This window comes from Calliopsis andreniformis, chromosome 5, assembly GCF_051401765.1.
Source record: "Calliopsis andreniformis isolate RMS-2024a chromosome 5, iyCalAndr_principal, whole genome shotgun sequence".
NCBI classification, from domain to species: Eukaryota; Metazoa; Arthropoda; class Insecta; order Hymenoptera; family Andrenidae; genus Calliopsis; species Calliopsis andreniformis.
This window is the reverse complement of record NC_135066.1, coordinates 5,043,868-5,063,190: the sequence shown is the minus strand read 5'-3', so window position 1 is coordinate 5,063,190 and position 19,323 is coordinate 5,043,868. Positions and strand designations below refer to the sequence as shown.

General features: G+C 48.3%; 1 protein-coding gene across 3 annotated transcripts in view; it reads left to right on the top strand.

Annotated features, from left to right (window-relative positions):
• The window catches only part of Hth (Meis homeobox homothorax), a 392,475-nt gene that overhangs the window by 291,731 nt on the left and 81,421 nt on the right, over positions 1-19,323 (top strand). For all 3 annotated transcript variants that reach the window (XM_076379358.1, XM_076379359.1, XM_076379357.1), the window contains one exon: positions 11,356-11,432. In XM_076379358.1, the coding sequence (XP_076235473.1) occupies positions 11,356-11,432 (77 nt within the window). The remainder of the gene's footprint in view (positions 1-11,355; positions 11,433-19,323) is intronic.

Genomic DNA, 19,323 nt, shown 5'->3' with positions numbered 1-19,323 from the left:
TTTACACATCGATTTAGTGAATTTCCCAAGCTTCTCACATAGAGAAAAATTTACACAAAAATATTAAAAATGCTAGCGTAAAATTTTTTCAATCAAATTTGCAAAATTGTGTACATCTACCTCAATACCCTTACATCCCACTAAAATGTCGTACAACCCTCAAAACCAAAAGCTTCAGTTCCTCCAATCAATGGAGACATTACAGCCAGCATTCTCTCGCGGAGAGGAAACATGGGGGCTTAGGAATTAAGGTAGAGCATAAAGAAGGGGGAAAAAAATTGTTCGGCCGTGCAAGCTATGAAACGGTGCGCGGCTAAATATTCAAATTAATACGGCACGCTCGCGATACGGCCGATAACGGGGCCGTCCGACTTTAGCGATTCGGCTTATCGAGCACGGCCGCTCCTCGCGATGGATACGAATGTTTGCGTGCTTATTCATGAAAGGAACGAGCGATAACGGCCGCCTCCTGTCATTCTTTATCGCTGGAGCCACGCCGTTGCCTCGGCTTCAATAATTCCGGCCGCTGTCGTGGTCGGCAACATTAACATTGTCAGGTAGGTGTTTTCTCAAGTACGTTCTCAACGTTCCGCTACGTCATCGGGGATCGTGGCCGAGTTTGCACGGAGGAAAAGAAAAATTGCAAGCACACGACGACCGCTGTCACGTTTTAGGCCCTGCCAAGGGAAAAGTACCACCGCCGTCTACATTCGCGCGGCGATCTGTAATCGCGAGATATCTACCTTCCCCTCTGATTTACTCGACCGTCTAAGTGAACATTCGTCACGATTATTAATCATCCGGTAACATATTTACTAGATGTTTCTGTCGTATCTATTTTCGTATCCTTATCCCCAGGTTCTGCATACCGATTGCTATCTCCTCTAAGCAACTGGTTACCACTCTATTAGGCGGTAAACTCGACCAGACAGTATCACAGAAACATCACTTCTATTTTACCTCGAGGACACGTCGTAGCAGAAGCTGTTCAATAATCCATCGCATCCTGTTCGTAGTTTCTTTTAAGAAACCAACGGCGTCAAGAAAGCCGAAGGGATTACCGTGGGAAATGAAAATGTTGCTGGGCGATCGGGTATTATACGAGCCAAATTGCTCCCTCGAACACGAGCTAATAAAACAGGGAAGGGGGTGTGTCGGATGCAAAAAAGAAGCGAGCTGGGGAAGGATGGTCTCGTGGATCTCCTTGTAACCCGTATAGCCCATTTCGGGGCTCGCGTATATGACGCCATTCGCACGGAGCCCGACGACTAAACGAAGTCACACCCCTGCGAGGGCTGCGGAAAGGGGTTGCCTGGCGCACGAGGTTACAAGACGAAATAAATACAATATTATGCAAACGGGCGGGGCTGATCGCGCTCGGCAAAGCCTCGGGAATCTCGGGAATCCCGAATAAATTGACACTAAACGTGGGAAGGGTCTGGCCAACCCTCGTCCCGCCACGCGTCTCCTCCTCGGCTGCATGGAGCATCCGCCTACGCGTTCGGATCGCTCAGAGCGACGGGGAACGCCGGAAATATATATCGATGCCCCCGCAACACGTCGTATCCCAATATCACCTAACAGCTATTTCGTTTATATGGGCCTGCGACGGGGTTAGGCTGGATAAGGGAGCCCAGAGGAGACCCAGCGTGTTTCTTTAGAATCTATGCATTGCGAGCGCGGAGTGACACGGAGGGTTGATCGGTCTACTTTTGTTTCTTCGTCGGGGTAGGCTTCCTTGAAGTGCAAGTCATTTTTGGAGTGATCAGAAGACTGACTACCGTGTTACCACCATAAGTGGGTGAGAAATTTTGTGTGATTATCGATGACATTAATTTTCAAGATTATACGTGACACCAGCAAAAAATGATAGTGATATTTACTAAAGAAATAGGATCACTATATAATAAATGTGAAAATAGATAAAAAGAGTTTCTCTCAAAGTTAGAATCACTGAATTTAGCATGACAATCAAAGTATTAACTTAGCCAATCTCAATTCTGAATTTTTCTACAGGTCCCTTACAGAATGAATTATCTTGTTTAAACTTTGCAACAAATGTAACCATGATAGAGTATTTTTTGCACATCATAAGATAATTCGAGGTGCAGACGTCGGTCATCGAGGGTGGTTCGCCCCGTAATTTCCGGCATTTTTCGCTGGTTCACGGTGTAAATACCAGAGGTATCGTATAATCATCTAAATTACGATCTCAGCGTGTAGCGTTCGCATCGAGCCGGACGTCGGGTTAGAGAGGAGGAACACTTCGCGATCCGCGTCGATTCTAATCTACCTCCCTCTTTATCTCGCCACCGCGTCGAAGCTTCGTACGGGACAGTAAACCTTGGAACGAAATGGCCCTCAGCGCGAACCGTATCCTTGTTACCGATACCGGTAACGACGAGGACGGCCATTCCCGCGCTGCCAACAACGACGCGTATATACGCCGAACTCCCACGCTTCCTGTTGCCGTCCATATTCCACCATCTCCGGCGTAGTCCAATTATTTCTCCTTTTTTTCCCCCCTTCTTTGCCGCGTAAAAAATGGCCCTGGAAGCTTGCAAAATAAGGGACACCTTCGCCGCGGGAAATAATTTCTCCTTGTTTATGCACAGGCGATCTAAAGTTCGAGTACAGTATTGTATTTTTTATTTCGTGGGAAAACTCCTGCAACTTCCATCCACATAGAAGCGGCAGAGTAATATGGTACCGCGGCGTGCATAAACGAGCGCATTAACAGATAAATAGCGCGATAGCGTAAAAGTCACGCGGGGAGGATAGTGTCAAAGCTAGGGTACGGAGCAGAGGATAAATTAGCCATTAACGAGCGCCACGTTCCGTTCGAGCGCGCGAATTTGCAACTCGTGTCTTCATGAAAATGCAACGCCTCGTCCTCGGGAATATCTATCCGCGTAGATACTTGTATCTGACGGCGCTGCAAAACGAGGCGCCTCTAATCGTAAAGCCCCAGTAAATCACCTTCGCGAAAACGGCGACGTATCACGTAGCTGGTGCCTGGAAACCGGCCACGGTTTCGCAACAATGTTGCCTACCGCCTTATCTCGGCCTGTTCCGTTTACCGATACCGATGCGCCGATACCAGCGACCGTCCCTCGCTCTTAGCTCGCGTGCACGACCGCGGTCCCACGTTCCGCCTGGAAACCCGCGTTTCCTCGCGTTTCCTCGCGTTTCCCGTCGCCTCGGTGAGGATCGAGAGCGCGCACGGGCGAGGGAATCGCCGCGCCGCGGCCCGTACCAGAAGATTATACGCTTTAAATGGATAATTAAATAGCAACGAAACTGACTGAAAGACTGACTGGGGATGATTGCTGGGTAGCGGCGCGAGCATGAGCGTGGAATTGCCGCCCGGGGGACCGTTTGAAAGAGGAGGAGGTTTCGTTATTACGCTCCCTCCGAGCCCGTCCCCGTGTCTAAACTGAACGGAAACGTTATAATTATCCCGATTCCCACAAGTCACGAGGCGAGGTTCCGATTGACGTGGCGAGGAAAAAGGGGGAGAGAGAACTTTGACGATGCTCGCGTCGATGATGTTGTAGGTCTCTATATTTGGGGATCCAGCTTTTTATTAAAGGGAATAAGTATTGGAGATCTGGATAAGAAACCTTATGGATCGATTATATTTTATTATTATTTCGTGAGGTATTTTATTATACAATTGAGAGGTAAAGCTGAACCTATTTTTAGCAAACTGACGTTAAAATTGAAGTGCAGCTTCTCCTATTCCTCGCAGCTGAAATCGCAATAGATAGTTCCTCGAGTCGTCAGGCAGCCAGTTAATCGCGAGTGTCGTGGATCCTCGGAGTCCCCCTCCGCGCGAGATTAGTCGAGAGTAACCGTCAGTCGTTTCATTAGCACGGTCCAATCAGCCCGAGACGGCCCCTGGACGATCCTTGTGGCGCTGAGCGAGGCCTAATCAATGAAATTGGGAGACAAAGCCGGGTCAGTAGCCGAGGTCAACGGTCATCGGTCCTAGCGACGATTGAACCCCCCCTAAGATCCTCCTCCCCTTGTTGGAAGCTAACGCTACCTCGAAGGACACAATGAGGTAGGTGTGTCGCGTCGCCACGCTCCTAGCCTCCTTACGCACCCTTCGAGCTCTAAGCCACGACGATCGCACGCTTCGGATCGTGGGAGATCTCGGACACACGTGAACAAGGCAGTCCACGCCGACTACCACGCGGACAGACAGCCTCGATGTTCCTCCGGGTGTATGAGCAGACCCCATGGTAGACAGGGTCGCGTGATAATGACAGGCCTGGGCGTCGCACGGTGATTGAGGTGGCCGTGTCACAGAGACCCGGTTCGACCACGCCCTGCAGGTCGCTTGTACCAATTCGCATCGATTTCTAAGTCGAAACCCTCGATCTGTCTGCCTTTCCTTCTAGGGGGAAATCAGAAACTAGGGCTTTAGTCTAAGAGAGCTGGGAAACATTTTTGGGGTTCGTACTTGAGATTTCTACTGAAAGTTGGAGCTTGGGGATGGGTTTCGGTGAGGCAGAGATTAATTTACATGGGTCCTGATCTCTCTTAGCTACTCAGAGGAATTTAAAAAGAAATTCCACATGCATGTATGTGTAATCGAAAGAATAGTAGGAGTTTTTGTTACCCTATGAGAAAAGTCACGATGCAGATTTTTCCGCCATGGGGAACGCAGCGAATAGCCGATTATCGAACGCAGAGCGAACCCGGTGCGGTGACGAGGCAGATTCAGCGACCGATATCTATCTGGCAGATGGAGCTCCGCGTTTGCCCGGTTCCCGTCGTCGTCGTGCTGTTCCACGAGCGAGTCGACATCGCGGCGGCATACCATCTTTGGGCTCGGCTTATCTCGTATCGTTCGAGCTTGCCACGAATAGCTGCAGGCGCGTCCTCGCGCATACCTCCATACATTCCATTGTGTTTCGTCTGTAATTACACCGAAAGGGACGTGGCGTGTCTTCGTTCGGCGCAGTCGGGAATGCATCCACCGATGCTCGATTCTAATCAGTGCCACGCATTCGTGGGACACGTCGCAATGACAGCGCGACTGGAACGCTTGGATGCCGCGATCGGTGCTCCTACCAGCGACGCTTCGAACCTATCGATTTATTAACGTGCGCGTTCATGGCGAGATCCACGGAGACGATAGGCGGTAATTCGAGTATTTCCAGGCTCGTTATTCCTCGGTTCAGGGGTCAGGGACGATGGCTGGCGTCTCCATTGTGAGGACAGGACGTTTCGTAATATCCAGCCGGCTCGAATCTTCGCGCAGGCGATCCTCTCCTCTTAAAGGAAATCCCGTGGAAGTCCTTTCGACGTGCCGCAGCCATTACCCCCGCCAGACCGCCCACGCCCTCCCTCCACTTCAACCTGCAATAACGGCACATTAAAGGATTTTAACACCGAAATTGAATAACCTCCGAGGCGATGACGAAGTTATGCCCGCTCATGGAAATGCCTTATGTAGCTATATCCACCGACGGAAGGAGACAGTCGGAATGAAGGTATTAGGGATGACTGACGCGCTGACGTCGCTCATTTTGTCTCCTCTGCCCCTTCTCGCCATTTCCCAGTCTTCGTTTTCGCATCAGGGAAGGGAGGCCCCTGATCCTATGTCAAAACTGGGCGGCACGGGCAATTTCACTGATTGACGATCGGCTAGTGTTCAGACAAATCTGAATTAATCTTGGTACTTGAGCTTTCTTTCGTCCTATCGTGGTTTCAATTTGATTCAAAAGCTTCTTAGGTTTGAGAAAAATGACCAGAATTGCTGTTGATAACTGCACAGTGGCTTGGCAATTTGGACAAAATAAGCTTCTCTGATAATCAGTATTATTTTACACATACTTCTTAGAAAAAGCATAGATACCTCCCTAGTAAACAACGTCATAAATCCTTTCCATTTCTAAAACCCTTAAAAACCAGGACTCATCATCACCTTCAATCTTCCCCACCCTCCTCTCAACCTCCCTCTTTCGTCACCACCACCCACCTTAAAAAATCGTTTCCTGAACCGACACCTCGCAAACAGATGAACTCCAAGAGTCCCACGTAGCTGTAACTCGTCCTTTCGCGCTCGTCCTGTGGGCTCGAGGGCGGAATCGAGGCGCGTGATGACGAGGCGCGATCTCTGGTGGCTCCCACGCCCCAAACGCCCCGCTCGTTAGTCGGAGTCAGCAGCGGTCGTCATCGACGTGTCATTCGGCACCGTGGAAGCCTGGCGCATCGAGGGGGACCCCGGAACGAGTCGGAGGACACGAAGAGAGGAAGCGAGGTCCGACGGCGAGACCGCCCATTCGACATCGACGAACCTGACGCAGCATCGAAGCCAGCAAATTGTCGTGCTCGCGGCCACGTAGCGAGATCGTCGATCGCTGCGTGGGTAGTGTTGAGACGAGGGGAGGGTGAAGGGTGGCGGTTCCCTCCCCTGACAGCCGCTATCTGTATCGTCCCGCTGGATCGTAACGAGTGTACGTGCGCAATTGGCACGATCAAGAGGAGGCAGCCGTCGCGGGGGTGTCGTTATCGTCGACTTCGCCGATTCCGCGGGAACCAGTCGATCGCTTATCGGCGCCGATTAATAACCTGACTTTCTTCGATCTCCCCGCTTTTCCTATGATTTATCGACTGGAGTCGGTGAGAAACAGGTTGCAGGTTGAAACATCGCGAGATACTAATGCGCGCACATTGAATATTAATAGTCATTGAAATTCGTTTTATTCCTATTTCACGTTGGCGTTCCAATGCTCGACGGAAGCGAGCGCGAATGGTCTAATCGAGACCGTTTGCCTCGTGTTGTAGAGCTTTACGGCGTGATCCTTCAATTACGCTGACGCGAGGACCGATTTGTTCCAACATCGGACCTGGTGCTTCTCATCTTTCGAGTAGTGCCTCTGATAATCCATCACCGTTCACGGGCAAGAAGCTTTGACATCGGTAGCTTAAATTCCACTTTATTTATCTCGAGATAATCGTGGGGGACCAAGACCTCAATTGCACACACCTGTGGATGCCGACCTGTTTCTCCTTCCGTTCGTGACTTTTTTCTGTCGGTGGAAAAAAGATGCTTCACGCTTCGCCGGTTTGTACTGATTTGAATTTGGGTCACGAACGATCTCATTGTCTTGAGAATTGTCTTAGGGAGCGGCTCGCTCCCCAAAAGGGCCACGGTTATTTTAGCTACGTCGTCGTTGGCCGCTATCAAGGTACAGGCTCGTGGATGAGGTTAGCGTACCGCGAAAAGAGGTCGTCTCGAGGCAATCGGGCTAAACTACGGACTCATTTACACACTTAGCCCGGCTTCCGCCTGGCTCGTTTCTACCCCAGCCGTCGACCGAGCGCAAATGGTTTTCATATTGTCTTTTTATCGCTCGTTTTCATTCTATCGCTTGTTTGGCCGCTGACTCGAGTCATCCGCCTCGGCAATTCCGCGTCTCTGTTTCTTTTATTCCGATTCGGTCGTCTGTGCCTCTCTCAGTCGCTTTCCACTAGGCATTCCATTTGCTTCCCAGTGAAGAGTCTTTCCCAGGAGAAACGTGGGAGGCTGATAACGTGGGTGACAGTCGCTAATAGTGAACCTGGGGAGACTGATTTGGAGAAATTAAATTGAAGCTGTTGTCTGGCGAATGAAAGATCTTTTGTCCATGTCGTCTACTTATGTCTACATATTTAAAATATAAATTTTACATTGTAGTTTTCAATGAAAATATAATTCCAAATTTATTGAAAATGCAACTTATCTTAATGCTCCCACCGTATTATAATACAGACATCCTAATACTAATGTCAGCTGAGGGGTTAAAAAAGCCCTAGAATACTTGCGGCCATTCTTAACACACCCTTATCGCTATCAGCCACCCCCGCACGTTCCATTCCTTAATTAAGAGATGGCCAGCAAGATTCAGTCAATTCGCAGGAGCGTTACCTGCAACTTTCTAGCGATAATACTTTTACCGAGTCAAACTTGTGCATTGTCATGGGTGGCGCGAGGGGGTGGACGACCCTCGTGGGTCGCGTAGGGGTCGGGCGGGGGCAGCTCAGGACGGACCGCCGCGAGCACTTAAGACTATTGTTTTCAATGTAATTGGATAGCTACTGCTTTCTCTCTTTCCCTCTTTGTCCCTTCTACTTCCGTTCCGGCAGCTAGCTCGATTCCAGAAGAGGGTGGAAAGCAGTCAGCCAGCCAGGTCCCTGTTGTAGCTTCAACAATTATCTTGATTGTTTTATGCATACACCAACGAACCAGTTCGAGGGGAAAGTACAAGCTCTTCGGACCTGCGAAGGAGACACTTTACACAACACGCTTGCATCCCATCCCATATCCTCGCTCAAACCAAATTAAAAGTCACATTTACGTCTCTCTGTCCCAACCTTTGAGCTCTAGATAAATTTCGATACACTCGAACCACGATCCTCCAGGTATTCATCATCAGGAATCTCTTCCTGGAGTTCCAAATCGACGATCGATTCGCGTCAAATCCGCCCCAGCAGTAGTCAGCTGCGTCTCGAGCCTCCCTCTACCATCCCTCGATATGACGTTACACGCAGGGAACGCTAGGTAGTCGGGGCGAGATCCGATAGAAACTCTACGCCCAGACAATGCTCTCGGCCGATTTAATTAGGATAAGAATCGCTTGGATCGCGTATACACGGCCTGCACAATGGGCTTTCGCGTTGCGGCGAGGGCGCGGGGGGGACACAGGAGGGGGAGGCAGGACATGAAGCCACCGCTTCTGGTGTGCACGTATACCGTGGCTCGCCTCCAAGAAACATGATATACAGGACGAGGGAGGGGGGGAGGCGCGCGGAGGGATCTGCGGGCTACGGCGGTTTCCAAAAATACCGCAGGCTTCGGCAAAAAGTAACGAGCAGGGGGTGGCGACGGAGGACGGGCAGGGGAGGGAAGTGGAAGGGGAGCTGTGTACGTGGAACGTAATACCGCGAGCGCCACGTGCTAATTATGTAAAAATATGATGCGGTTCGGCCGCTTGCGGTGCAGCCGCGGGCTTTTATGCGCAGCCGGATCCTCTCGCGTCGCTCGCGCTCGGCTTGGCATCGGTTCTCGGGACCCCCGATTTTACGTCGAATTTAATGCGACCCGCGTATCGTGGCCGTGAATTATAATCGAGCGTGTCGCGGCGGTCGGTCTCGCGTAACCGGCCTGATTTAATCGACCGACGTCGTTGTGCGTTGAGAAAATTCACGGTAAGATATTCCTTTGCTTATCGCTGAAGGAAATGGCATGCTGTCGAAGCATGGACGATTGTGACGCGATTACTATGCGACTGAAGTGGTATATGGTGTCACTGACTAGTAGAAATTTGAAATAAGGTTGAATTTTAGTAATAGATATCGAACTATAGGTATTTGTTCAGGAAAAGTAGAATTAGTGGGTGACTGAAATTTTATGGTTGATCATCTTTAAATACAAAAGCAGATTATGGACTTGGTTTTTGGAAAATGGGAAATATTGTGCCCCTTTTGTTTTAGAGTTATTACTTGCCCTCGATGCTTATAATTTTACAGTCTGCATGCGTTACGAGAGATTTGCTCGCTCAACGACAATTACGTGACTTTAATATCGCAATGGGAACTAATAACAGATCGAAATTAAGATGCACACGGCATCGCCCCCGCGGGATCGGCGTTTCGCGAAGCACGTAATGGAATTAACAGAATTATCAATGGATCGCGTGTGTAACTCTTTTAACGTTCCTCAGAGTCCGCGAGTTTGTCATCCATTAAACCACGAAGAATTGTATGCTAGTAATTCCCTGAAAACAATCACTATATTTGTTCTAAATTACTTGGTCAGTTCGACAAGAATTATACCTAATTGCAAAATCACGCGATTCTTCAAGCAACACTGTTTAAAAGTGAAATATGTAAGTTTAATCTTCGGTCAAGTCACATTACTCTATTTTAAACGATCCGAGTGCAATTTCAGACACGCAAAAGCAATGATTAGACGCGACGCAACAAGTAGATTAACGCGATCCACAAACAAAGAAATTTCATACACGTGTTTTGATCCGCGCGCACGCAAGTTTGCGGACGCGGGTCGTTCGTCTTGCCGCTCCTTGGCACCCATCGGAGCGGCGGGATCCTCTTGCCGCAAGTGCGAAATTAATGCGAGCAGTAACTTCCCTGGAAGAACGATGAGATTTATACACGAATTTATGGACTCGCGCGGCAAGACCGATGGAACAACCGAGGAGTGCATCATTTATGCATCTAGCTCCAGTTTCGCGGCCGCGGCAGCGTTCGACTTTGAGCCGTTGCCAATGTCACCCGCGATATTTCCTCGTGGAACTGAAGCAGATCTCTCGTAGACAGCCAAGACTTTCTACAGACTACAATTGTCGTAAACATCCTCTGATATCGAACGATTCTCATCGCTGAAGATCCGCGTTACCGTTAGGGGACGAGTTATCCAGCAAAAGGAAGGAAATCGTGAAGTGTCGCGAGAAAATAATTTACAGCAACGCCTACAGCGGATTTACAACATTGTTGCGACTTTCCTAGCGGCTACTAAATCTCTCTTATTCCACCGTCGACATTGTAAGCACGCAGTTTTAGCAATTTTATCGCGTATCCGCCGATTTCCTTCAATAATTCGCGAGCGTAAAGATTATCTTGTAAACCGCTTATCCGAGGCTCGTACCCGCCGACGCTGTCCACGACTGACCTTTCTCTCGTATATCTTCGATGGACCCTCGTAAAGTCTGTCTTTCGTGAAAGCCAATACGAGCATCGAGGACGGATCGTCGTCGGTGCAGGAGCGCATCTGCGCCGATGCAACACCGCGATAAAACGCTCGCTCGTCCCAGTGTATATAGAAGCGCTTTTTATCCCGCTTTGTCCTTCCCTCCCCTGTCCTCCCCTGTTCTCCCCTACCGACAGCTTCGCCCACTCTTTTTTCTCCCTGTATTTTGTTGTTGTTGCCGAGTAATAAATAATATTTCACAGGTGTAGGTCCAGACGACGCGGCGTCTGTAATACGCTCGGCTGCTGTCGCGCAGATAAAAGTTCTCCGTTGCATCTATGCGCTCTGTGCACTTACCTGTTACGCCATAAATCAGTCGATAAATTGTTTAAAAGCACAGACTGTGAGGGAAATGAGGTTTTCCTCTTCGAACGATGTCGTCGTAAATAATACGATGCTCACGCGAGGATTCGATCGAATATTCCTGCTGCAATGTGCAACATGAAGGTGTTGCTGTGGAAGTGTTATTGGATTTAGAGAGAAGGATTCTGTAGATCAGATAGCAGTTATTTTGAAATACTGTGGCGGAAGAGTTGTTTAATAGTGTTTAAAGAGTTCTGCTAATGTTACTGTTTTCTTATCTGTTGCAGCATCCGTACCCATCGGAAGACCAGAAGAAGCAGCTGGCACAGGACACGGGGTTAACGATCCTCCAAGTCAACAACTGGTGAGTACCGCTCACTTACAACATTTACAACTGCATGCACGATCGACTAGAACATCGGCAAAAGTATTCCAAGTATTCCCTGGGTCTTCGTATTCCGAGAGGCTCGTAAAAACCTGTTTTATAGTTTAACAATATAATATATTTCGATAATGCTTCTATAAATAGTGAAATGTTAGGCTATATCCATCTGACGAGGTGTAAACTATTTAAGTAGGTACTATTGAAGTACAAGACTGAGTACTTTACAAGACTAGAATGAAACTGTGGAATGTACCTCTTGAAAAATGGTTGTCTTGAGAATGTTGTCTCGAGATTTAAATAAACCAGTTCTCGGTGGGGGAAGGATAACTAGAATCCTCAGATTTTTAGACCTGGCTGGGCCTGACTTGATTAAACTCAACCTGTTTTACTTTGGCTTACCTTAAATCTGTTCCACACAAAATTGCGCTAAAAAGAATGTAATGAATAACATGTTTCCACGAAAGCTCTTACAAAATCTTAATTAAAGAGCTCTTCACTGTCCAACAGAGCTTCAAAGTTGGTCACGCAGGAACACTCAATTCCTCTCCACAAAATACTCCTCCGGAAACATGTCTCAAGATCTCCAATTACTCGAAATGTCTCCCGGCAACACGCAGTCATTTGCAACTCGCGCGTGACACGGTAATTATCATCCAGCGATCGATTTCGCGCGACAACGGGAAATTCGACGTCAGAGCGGCGTCAGAGGATTGATGAAAGCCAGTCGCAGCAACGACAGGTTCTCCAACGTGTTATCTGTTGGCGAGGTGCGTGGCCGGCTGAAACTTTTTCCACGTCGGCCCAGTTGCGAGGAGCGCTCGCGCGCGATTCGCGGATCCCGAACACGCTGAAATTACTCTCGTCCGTCAAACGAAACGAACCGTGCCGCGGCCCGTCGACGTTGCGACAACCTGATCATTTCAGCGCACCGATCACGCGAAATACGAGGAACAACGCCCCAAGGCACGCACCGCTGCGCCCCGTTTCGAAATTCCCGCGACACCTGTCCCCCCTGCCAAGACACCAGGCATTGTTCGGTGCGCGGAATTCCTGGCGTGCCCCCTGTCGAAGATAAAGTTGCCATTTCAATGGATTTTCTCGTTGCGACCAGATCGATAAAACTAAAAGATTTTGAGGAGATCGAGGTGAACCGAGTGGACAGGAATTTGATATAAGTGATCGGAAAGGGAGATTTATTTTGGTATTTATTTGTGGAGTAAGGATTTGAAAGAATGAAGTATATAAGTATACAGATAGTAGTTAAGTATACAGATTTGATAATACTAGGGTATTTGTATAGACTTGAAGGGTACTTCTGCTCTAAGTAGGAATTTCAGATTTTCCCTAATTTTTGACGTAATTTCTTTGCTTTCAATTGTGGCACGTATCTATTTATAATTACCCAATAAGCTATAGATTTCCCCTTAGTCATCTCCACCTAAGGATATTCATAGCCTCAGCTCCAACCCATCGACAGTCTTCTTACCTCTTTCAAACACAAGGCTTCGACCACTTCTCCGACATTAACGACAGCACGAAAATAGACCTATCAACCCAAAGAGAAACACTGTAGCAGACAAGCCTTGCTCATATTTACGACCAAACATTTCGCATATCTCCCACAGACATTCCCCAATTTCGCCTCTCGCATGGTTTCCCACGTAACAATCCCAATCATTATTGGCATTCGACTTTCTCCCGGCCATAAACCTTAACGATCTACCGACTACCACTCTCGGCTACTAAACCCTGGGTGACTAGCACAACTTTTTTCAACTCCGTAAAAGAGGAATGGTGGACCACACGCGCGACTCGCGGCAATAATTCCCGCGAGGCGACGGAATAAAACCGTGACGGCGTCGAACGTTGGCCGGCAGCGACGTAACGAGACGTTTAAAATAATATCTCGTCCGCGGTGTGGCACGCTTGGCAGTCAGGTAGGCGAGAGCAACTTGTAAAATGTTTACACCAGTCCCGCTTTATGCACCTTTAATCTCGGCGCGAAGTGCCGTACCGGATTATACTAGCTGTTATTATGTAGCGACTTTACGATTTTCGTATCTGGGCCGTCGACGAGGAGGGAAGGAGACGGTCTCCCTTGCCGATTTCCACTCTTGCTTTATCCCTCCTTCTCCTATTGCGACTTGACCGCGTATCGATGCTGGAATACCCGTAAATTCCGCGGAGTTTTGACGCTACCGATAAACGCACTCACGGAGCGCGTGTACCTGAGCGAGATTTTCGGTTCCGTTCGCCATAAAGGCGATAGTGGGTAATGCGAGACACCGCGGCCCTCTTGGCATGCTTCGAGACCGTACACGTGCCTTGGACGGGATTTTTGCACGACACGAATGGAGTCGGTGGATAGCGAACAGGTTAAAGCGAGCTCGTAGGTGGTTGCATTCGCTTAGAACGCGGCTGCAGGTGCGCGGACAGAGCGCGATACAGTGTTCACTGGTGCTTGAGAAATTTCGAAGTGGGCCCGATAGATAGGCTAAGTGCTAGGATACCCGGCTCTTGTCTCGAATGTGTTGCGAGGTAGCGATACATGGTTTAGTTCAATATCGACTTCTGGCGGACTGAAGTCTGTTCTTTGCTAGCACCTGCATCGCCAATCGCGGATTTACGATTGCTGAGCGGTTGTCATTAATGTACTCGGTCCTCCAAGTGTATTTTTAGAGTAAACGAGGCTCGAATAAAAGAGTAATATAGCCGAGATTCGAGGCTGATAGCGGTCTTACATTTTATGGCCGTCCGCGTTACGTTGTGGCAATTTGCCGGTTGGAACGGTCGCAATTAATAAGTTGCTGCTTCTGCTCCTCCTGTGATTCATAATCATACGGTTAATCGTTCGACTGCTGTTTATGGAGGCCAGGATTAAGTTCATGGTGCACGGTGCTTTTAGTTTCTCTTGGGAACGATGGCTCCTCTTACTGATGCAGGTTTATATAGATTATCTGTTCTCGAGTTCTTATTGAGCGACGAATTATTTATTCTGCTAGTTGTGGAAATGGTTAAGAATTGAGGAGCTCAGAAGAAAATAGGTATATGTTAGAATAGTAAGTATAAATTTGCATGGTGAAGCAAGTTCTAGGAAAAATAAATTATAATAATCAGAACACGAGCATAGTTTCTGTTACAAGGAATTTTCTATATCTGGGAATTTGTTATTTACAATGCAATATTCAAGTACCTCAAACCTTTCTCAAGCCATCTTTCTCTGCAACTTCGTAACGAAATTACTTTTCTCAATGTGTTTGTCGAAAAACTGATCTACACTGCCTCGGGAAATATCGCTGAGCTCCTCGAAGAGTCGCACGTCGTAGAGAAAAGTTAATTCCCTGGTGATCCGGTATCCAAGCGAAAAGGGTTAAGATGAGGCAGAGAGAGGAGGACTGGTTGGAAGCTTAGTGCGTCCTGTCCCGTGAAATCCTCCGTTTCTTCGAGTTGATCCACCATTCCGCCCCCTCGGCTGCTTTCTCTTTGCAGAGGATGCTCCCCTCGCTCGTATCTCGCTATCTTGATAGATGTTTCCGCGTAGCACCTGCGCCAGCATCCGAATTACAGCAGCCCCTGTTTACCGTGATGTTTAAGCGTCGGAGTAGAGCCACCCCTTTCATCCCTTCCGCCACTGTACAAGTTCTGGGAAAACCCTGGCCGACGAAACTTTGCTTCTCGTACCTCTAGTGCTCCTCATTCTACTCCTTTTACTTATTCAAGCGTTCTATTGATTCTACAAATAACTTGGGTATTAACTCCCTTAGAAAATATATCATGAACACAGGGGAGAAATGCTTTTTCGTTGATCACAAAACCACATTTAATCCCAGCACCGAGTAAAATCAGTTCTACTAATGTGTGATTAGTTAATAAAATATAGCTTAAGTTTTTTATTTTTCCCGCAATCTTCATATACTCTTTGAGATTCAAATTCAAAATCATATATTCTAATTTTCTTCTCGTTTACCAAAATTTTGCTTTTTCTAAAACTGTCCAAAAATACCCTTCAAAAAACTCTTCATTCGCAGAACAGACTCATCTCGAAGTTCACCCATCGCCCAGTAAAATCGAAATAATCTTCGCGAGGGCGAATCAGCAACCTTCCCGCGGCCGGATATAAAATGCGAAACGAATTGCCGTCCGTTTCTCCCCGTCGCGGTTGGTCGCAGCGTCTGTGCGCGTTGCATCGCGACGCCACGGAGACGCGGGTGGTTAGCAGAGCGCGCGTATAAATAAAATCGTCGCGACGTTCGCGAGCGTCCGTTAGCTCGTCGTCTTGTAACAAGAGCGTGCTTCGGGGATGCGATAGAGGGGGTGAGGGGTGCGTGAAGGCAGAGGCACGAAGAAGAGCGCGGTAATTGAGCACAAATCAAGTTTAAGGAGGCCTCCAGCGCGCGGGATTTTTCGAATGCCCACCGCGTAATATTTATTTCTCGTTCGGCGCTCCGACGACGCCCACGCGATGCCACGATAATTGCGCCCCCGCGTCCCGCGCGTCCTCCGAACGGTGTTAATTGCGTCGTCGCGGCCGCAACACAACGAATCCGATTCCGTCGCGGAATTTTTGGCAAGGCTTCGTGTTTACGCGCCACCCTGTGCCTCCAATATTTCCTCGGCCGTGTCTGTCCATACCACTGACACGTTTCCCTCGCGTTCGGTCTCGTAATTAACCACCCCGTAATCCGTGCCCACGCGCAAATTAGTACCACATAACTTCTCGTCGCTGGGACTGATCCTTCTGAAATTAGACCGCTACTGTCTTTTGTTCGTGTTCCGAGATCGCTTCATTATATCGGTATCGATCAACGCTTTACTGAATCCCGAGGGTGGTTTCCAAGGTATGCCGAGACGGAGACAGTTGGGCAGTGGTTTAATCGAGATATGTTATACGTATATGGTGTTCTAAGAAAATTTAATTTATCCATTACTAGTATTACTATAGTCTTACAGTAAACTTATACAGAAAGTATACTAAACTATGCTAAAGAAAAAGATCCCTCGAATTTTCTCCAAGTTTTCGCGACGAAGTCGCTTCGAAGCAGGAAAGAAACGGTGATTTTTTTTCGCGCGCACCGAAAGTGCGGGTCGTGATGTATGCCTGGCGTGGGTGGGCAGGTATAAGGGCGCGCGTAGGCGGGCCCCGGAGCTTACGAGGCTTGCACTTGCGCCGAAGTGCATGCGAGAGCCGCGGCAATTTCTTCGTGGCGCGATAAGTTTCGTGATATATTTCGCCGGGGGAAACTCATGTTTCCGTAATGCAATTAGAGCGTGGCCGTTGCACCGTTCTGTTGAACGTAACCTCGGACGGGGTCTGCGTTCAGGGACGACGTCGACGAAGCTGCCCGACGTTAGAAATAGCTGGTCTAATTAGAATACCCGGGGACAAATGAAATAATTCGTAAATAAAATAGCTCCTCCCGCCTACGTGGAAGAAGTCTGTCTCTGCCCTTCCCCGACCACCTTCTCGCATCCCCTCGCGTCGCCCTTCTTTATTCCTTCGCCCTGGTTCGTTTTCTCCGCTGCCTCCTGTCTCCCTCGGTCTGTCTCGCTTTCGCTCACTTTCTCTCTACATTCGCCCACAATTTTCCGTCACATATATCAACCTGGACAGTAGTTAGAACCGTTGCCAGCTTGTTACCGTGTGTAACCCTTCGCAGAAGCAGTGTACACTGCGCCTCGGTTACTCACGGCGGGGATGAAACCGCTTTCGAACGATTTCAAGAGGAATCTCGTCTGTTTTATGGACAGATCTTTTCACGAGTTCAATTCCTTTTGCGATTCGAGGCTGTCTTTTTTGGAAAGCCACTTGTTTAATTTAAGATTGATCGAAGTTTAGGTAATTCTGTGGACTGGCATTATTTATAGGTACTAAAGAATCTTTAAAAGATGAGCCAAAAGTAGCATTAAAAATACACAGAAATTCTCGTTTAAAATTCGTAACTTAAAATTTTTGCTTTAAAGAAAAAGGTGACAAAACTCTTCATTTTGTCAAACATGATACGTTGCTACTTTCTCTGAACGCGTCAGCGTCTTGCAACACGAGCGACCGGGTAGCACGAATGTGTACTAATATTCTTGCTAATTTAGCCAGCCTCCCTCCACCGTTGGCAGCCAGGCTAATAAAGCAGAGGTTATTTATCGGCTCGCCCACCCCCCTCCCTCCAGTCGTGGCCCTCTCGACCCACGTGTGACAGGCGGTCGTGTGGTAGCTGCCACTTAGGCCGTTTATCTCGGCGTCGCGTTCACCGCGTTTTTCTTCGCGCACGAATCCGCGATTTACTCTATTTGAGCTGCAGTCGAAATAATTTTATCGCTTAGGCCGTCCATTTCGTCGACGCCTCCCCGCGCTGACGCCGTTTTTCGCCACCGCCCGGCGCGCAACTATTCGAGTCTCGCTCTCGAAATAATTTTATCAGCCCGTTCATCCCCGACGACACGTGTACAGCGCGAATGTTCGAGACATTGCGCAATTCCTCCGAGCGTCATCTTCGCTGCTTCTTTTATCTCTTGCGTGGCATCTGATCATCCCTCCCTCGACGAAATTTCAAATCAGAATCTTTGAGTTAGGTAAGTATCTAAAACAAACAAATTTTAATTGAATTGGTTGTGATTTGAGATTTCTTAGAAGACGGAATTAGAATTTCTGAATTCTTTGGTTAAAAACTGAGCACAAGATATACGTGAAATTACACTTGCCGATGAATTAGAGGCAATTAGCTTCACGAAGTCCCTTTCTGCGCAACGATGACCTTTAACCCCGTGTAGCTTCCTTTCTCCGCGTCCGAAGTAATTTTATCGAGCCAGGCCATTTATTCCCGCGATTCCTCCCCCCAAAGTCGTCAAGTCGTCGGTCCCCGCGGTGTTTTTCTTCGCGGGCGCTTCTACCCTCTGCGCTCTCCGATTTGCTCTATTTGAGCGGAGGTCGAAATAATTTTATCACTTACAGCTGCACCGCCGCCGCGGCAGCCCGGTGTCTTAAGAGGATTTCGATGTTAACGGAGACGAAGAGCGATTTCGCTTAAGCCCCCGAGACGACGCTTAATCACCGGACGAAATTTACCGTCCTCCGACCCGACTCGTTCGCTCCAAGAAGGGGAAAAAGAGAGCTTGGCACCCGACCACGCACTCCCCATTCGCCTTGGAACTCCGTCGCTGACGGAGAACTCTGACGATATTGATTTTTTATTTAGCCACGACCATTTGGCCGATCAGATCGCGCGATTTCCTTTCGTAACAGGTATACACCCGTTTACGTCTCGTCACCTGCCGACGTTAAGAACATTATCGATGACACTAACGAACCTGATGCGATTATTACCGAAAGACTGGGTACTGGCTGTTTATCGGGGAGTGCAGTGTTTCTTGCTATTCCTGAAGAGCGATACCTCAAATTTTCACGTCCCCTCAGGTCTTCATTAGCAGATACAGCGATAAGTAGAATCACTCAATTTTTAAAAAATACAGCGCTGAGTACTTTAATTCTTCACGAGGAATAGGTGAATCAAATCTTTAACCCTTCGTGTTCCGTCTCTCTATTTTTCACTGAACTATTTGCATTGGTCTAATGAACACTTTTCAAGGATTGAGGATTGAATTCACTTGAGAAGCGTAACACAGAATTTGTGACATCCTCCAAAATATCAGAACTATTGCTATTCTGAAACTGCTACAATTTCTATGACCCAATCCCTGCTTCGAAAGTTGAAGAATTTCTCCAGTCACCCCGCAAAATCGACTGACCAACAGCCCTCGCCCGTTCCATCGACTTCTCGAGCGGATCGTTAACATCATAACTGTATGTCGGCCGGGTAATTTAGACCGCTGTAAAACCGCGGCGCAGTCCACGGGTTCTCTCGCGCGCGCGTTATGA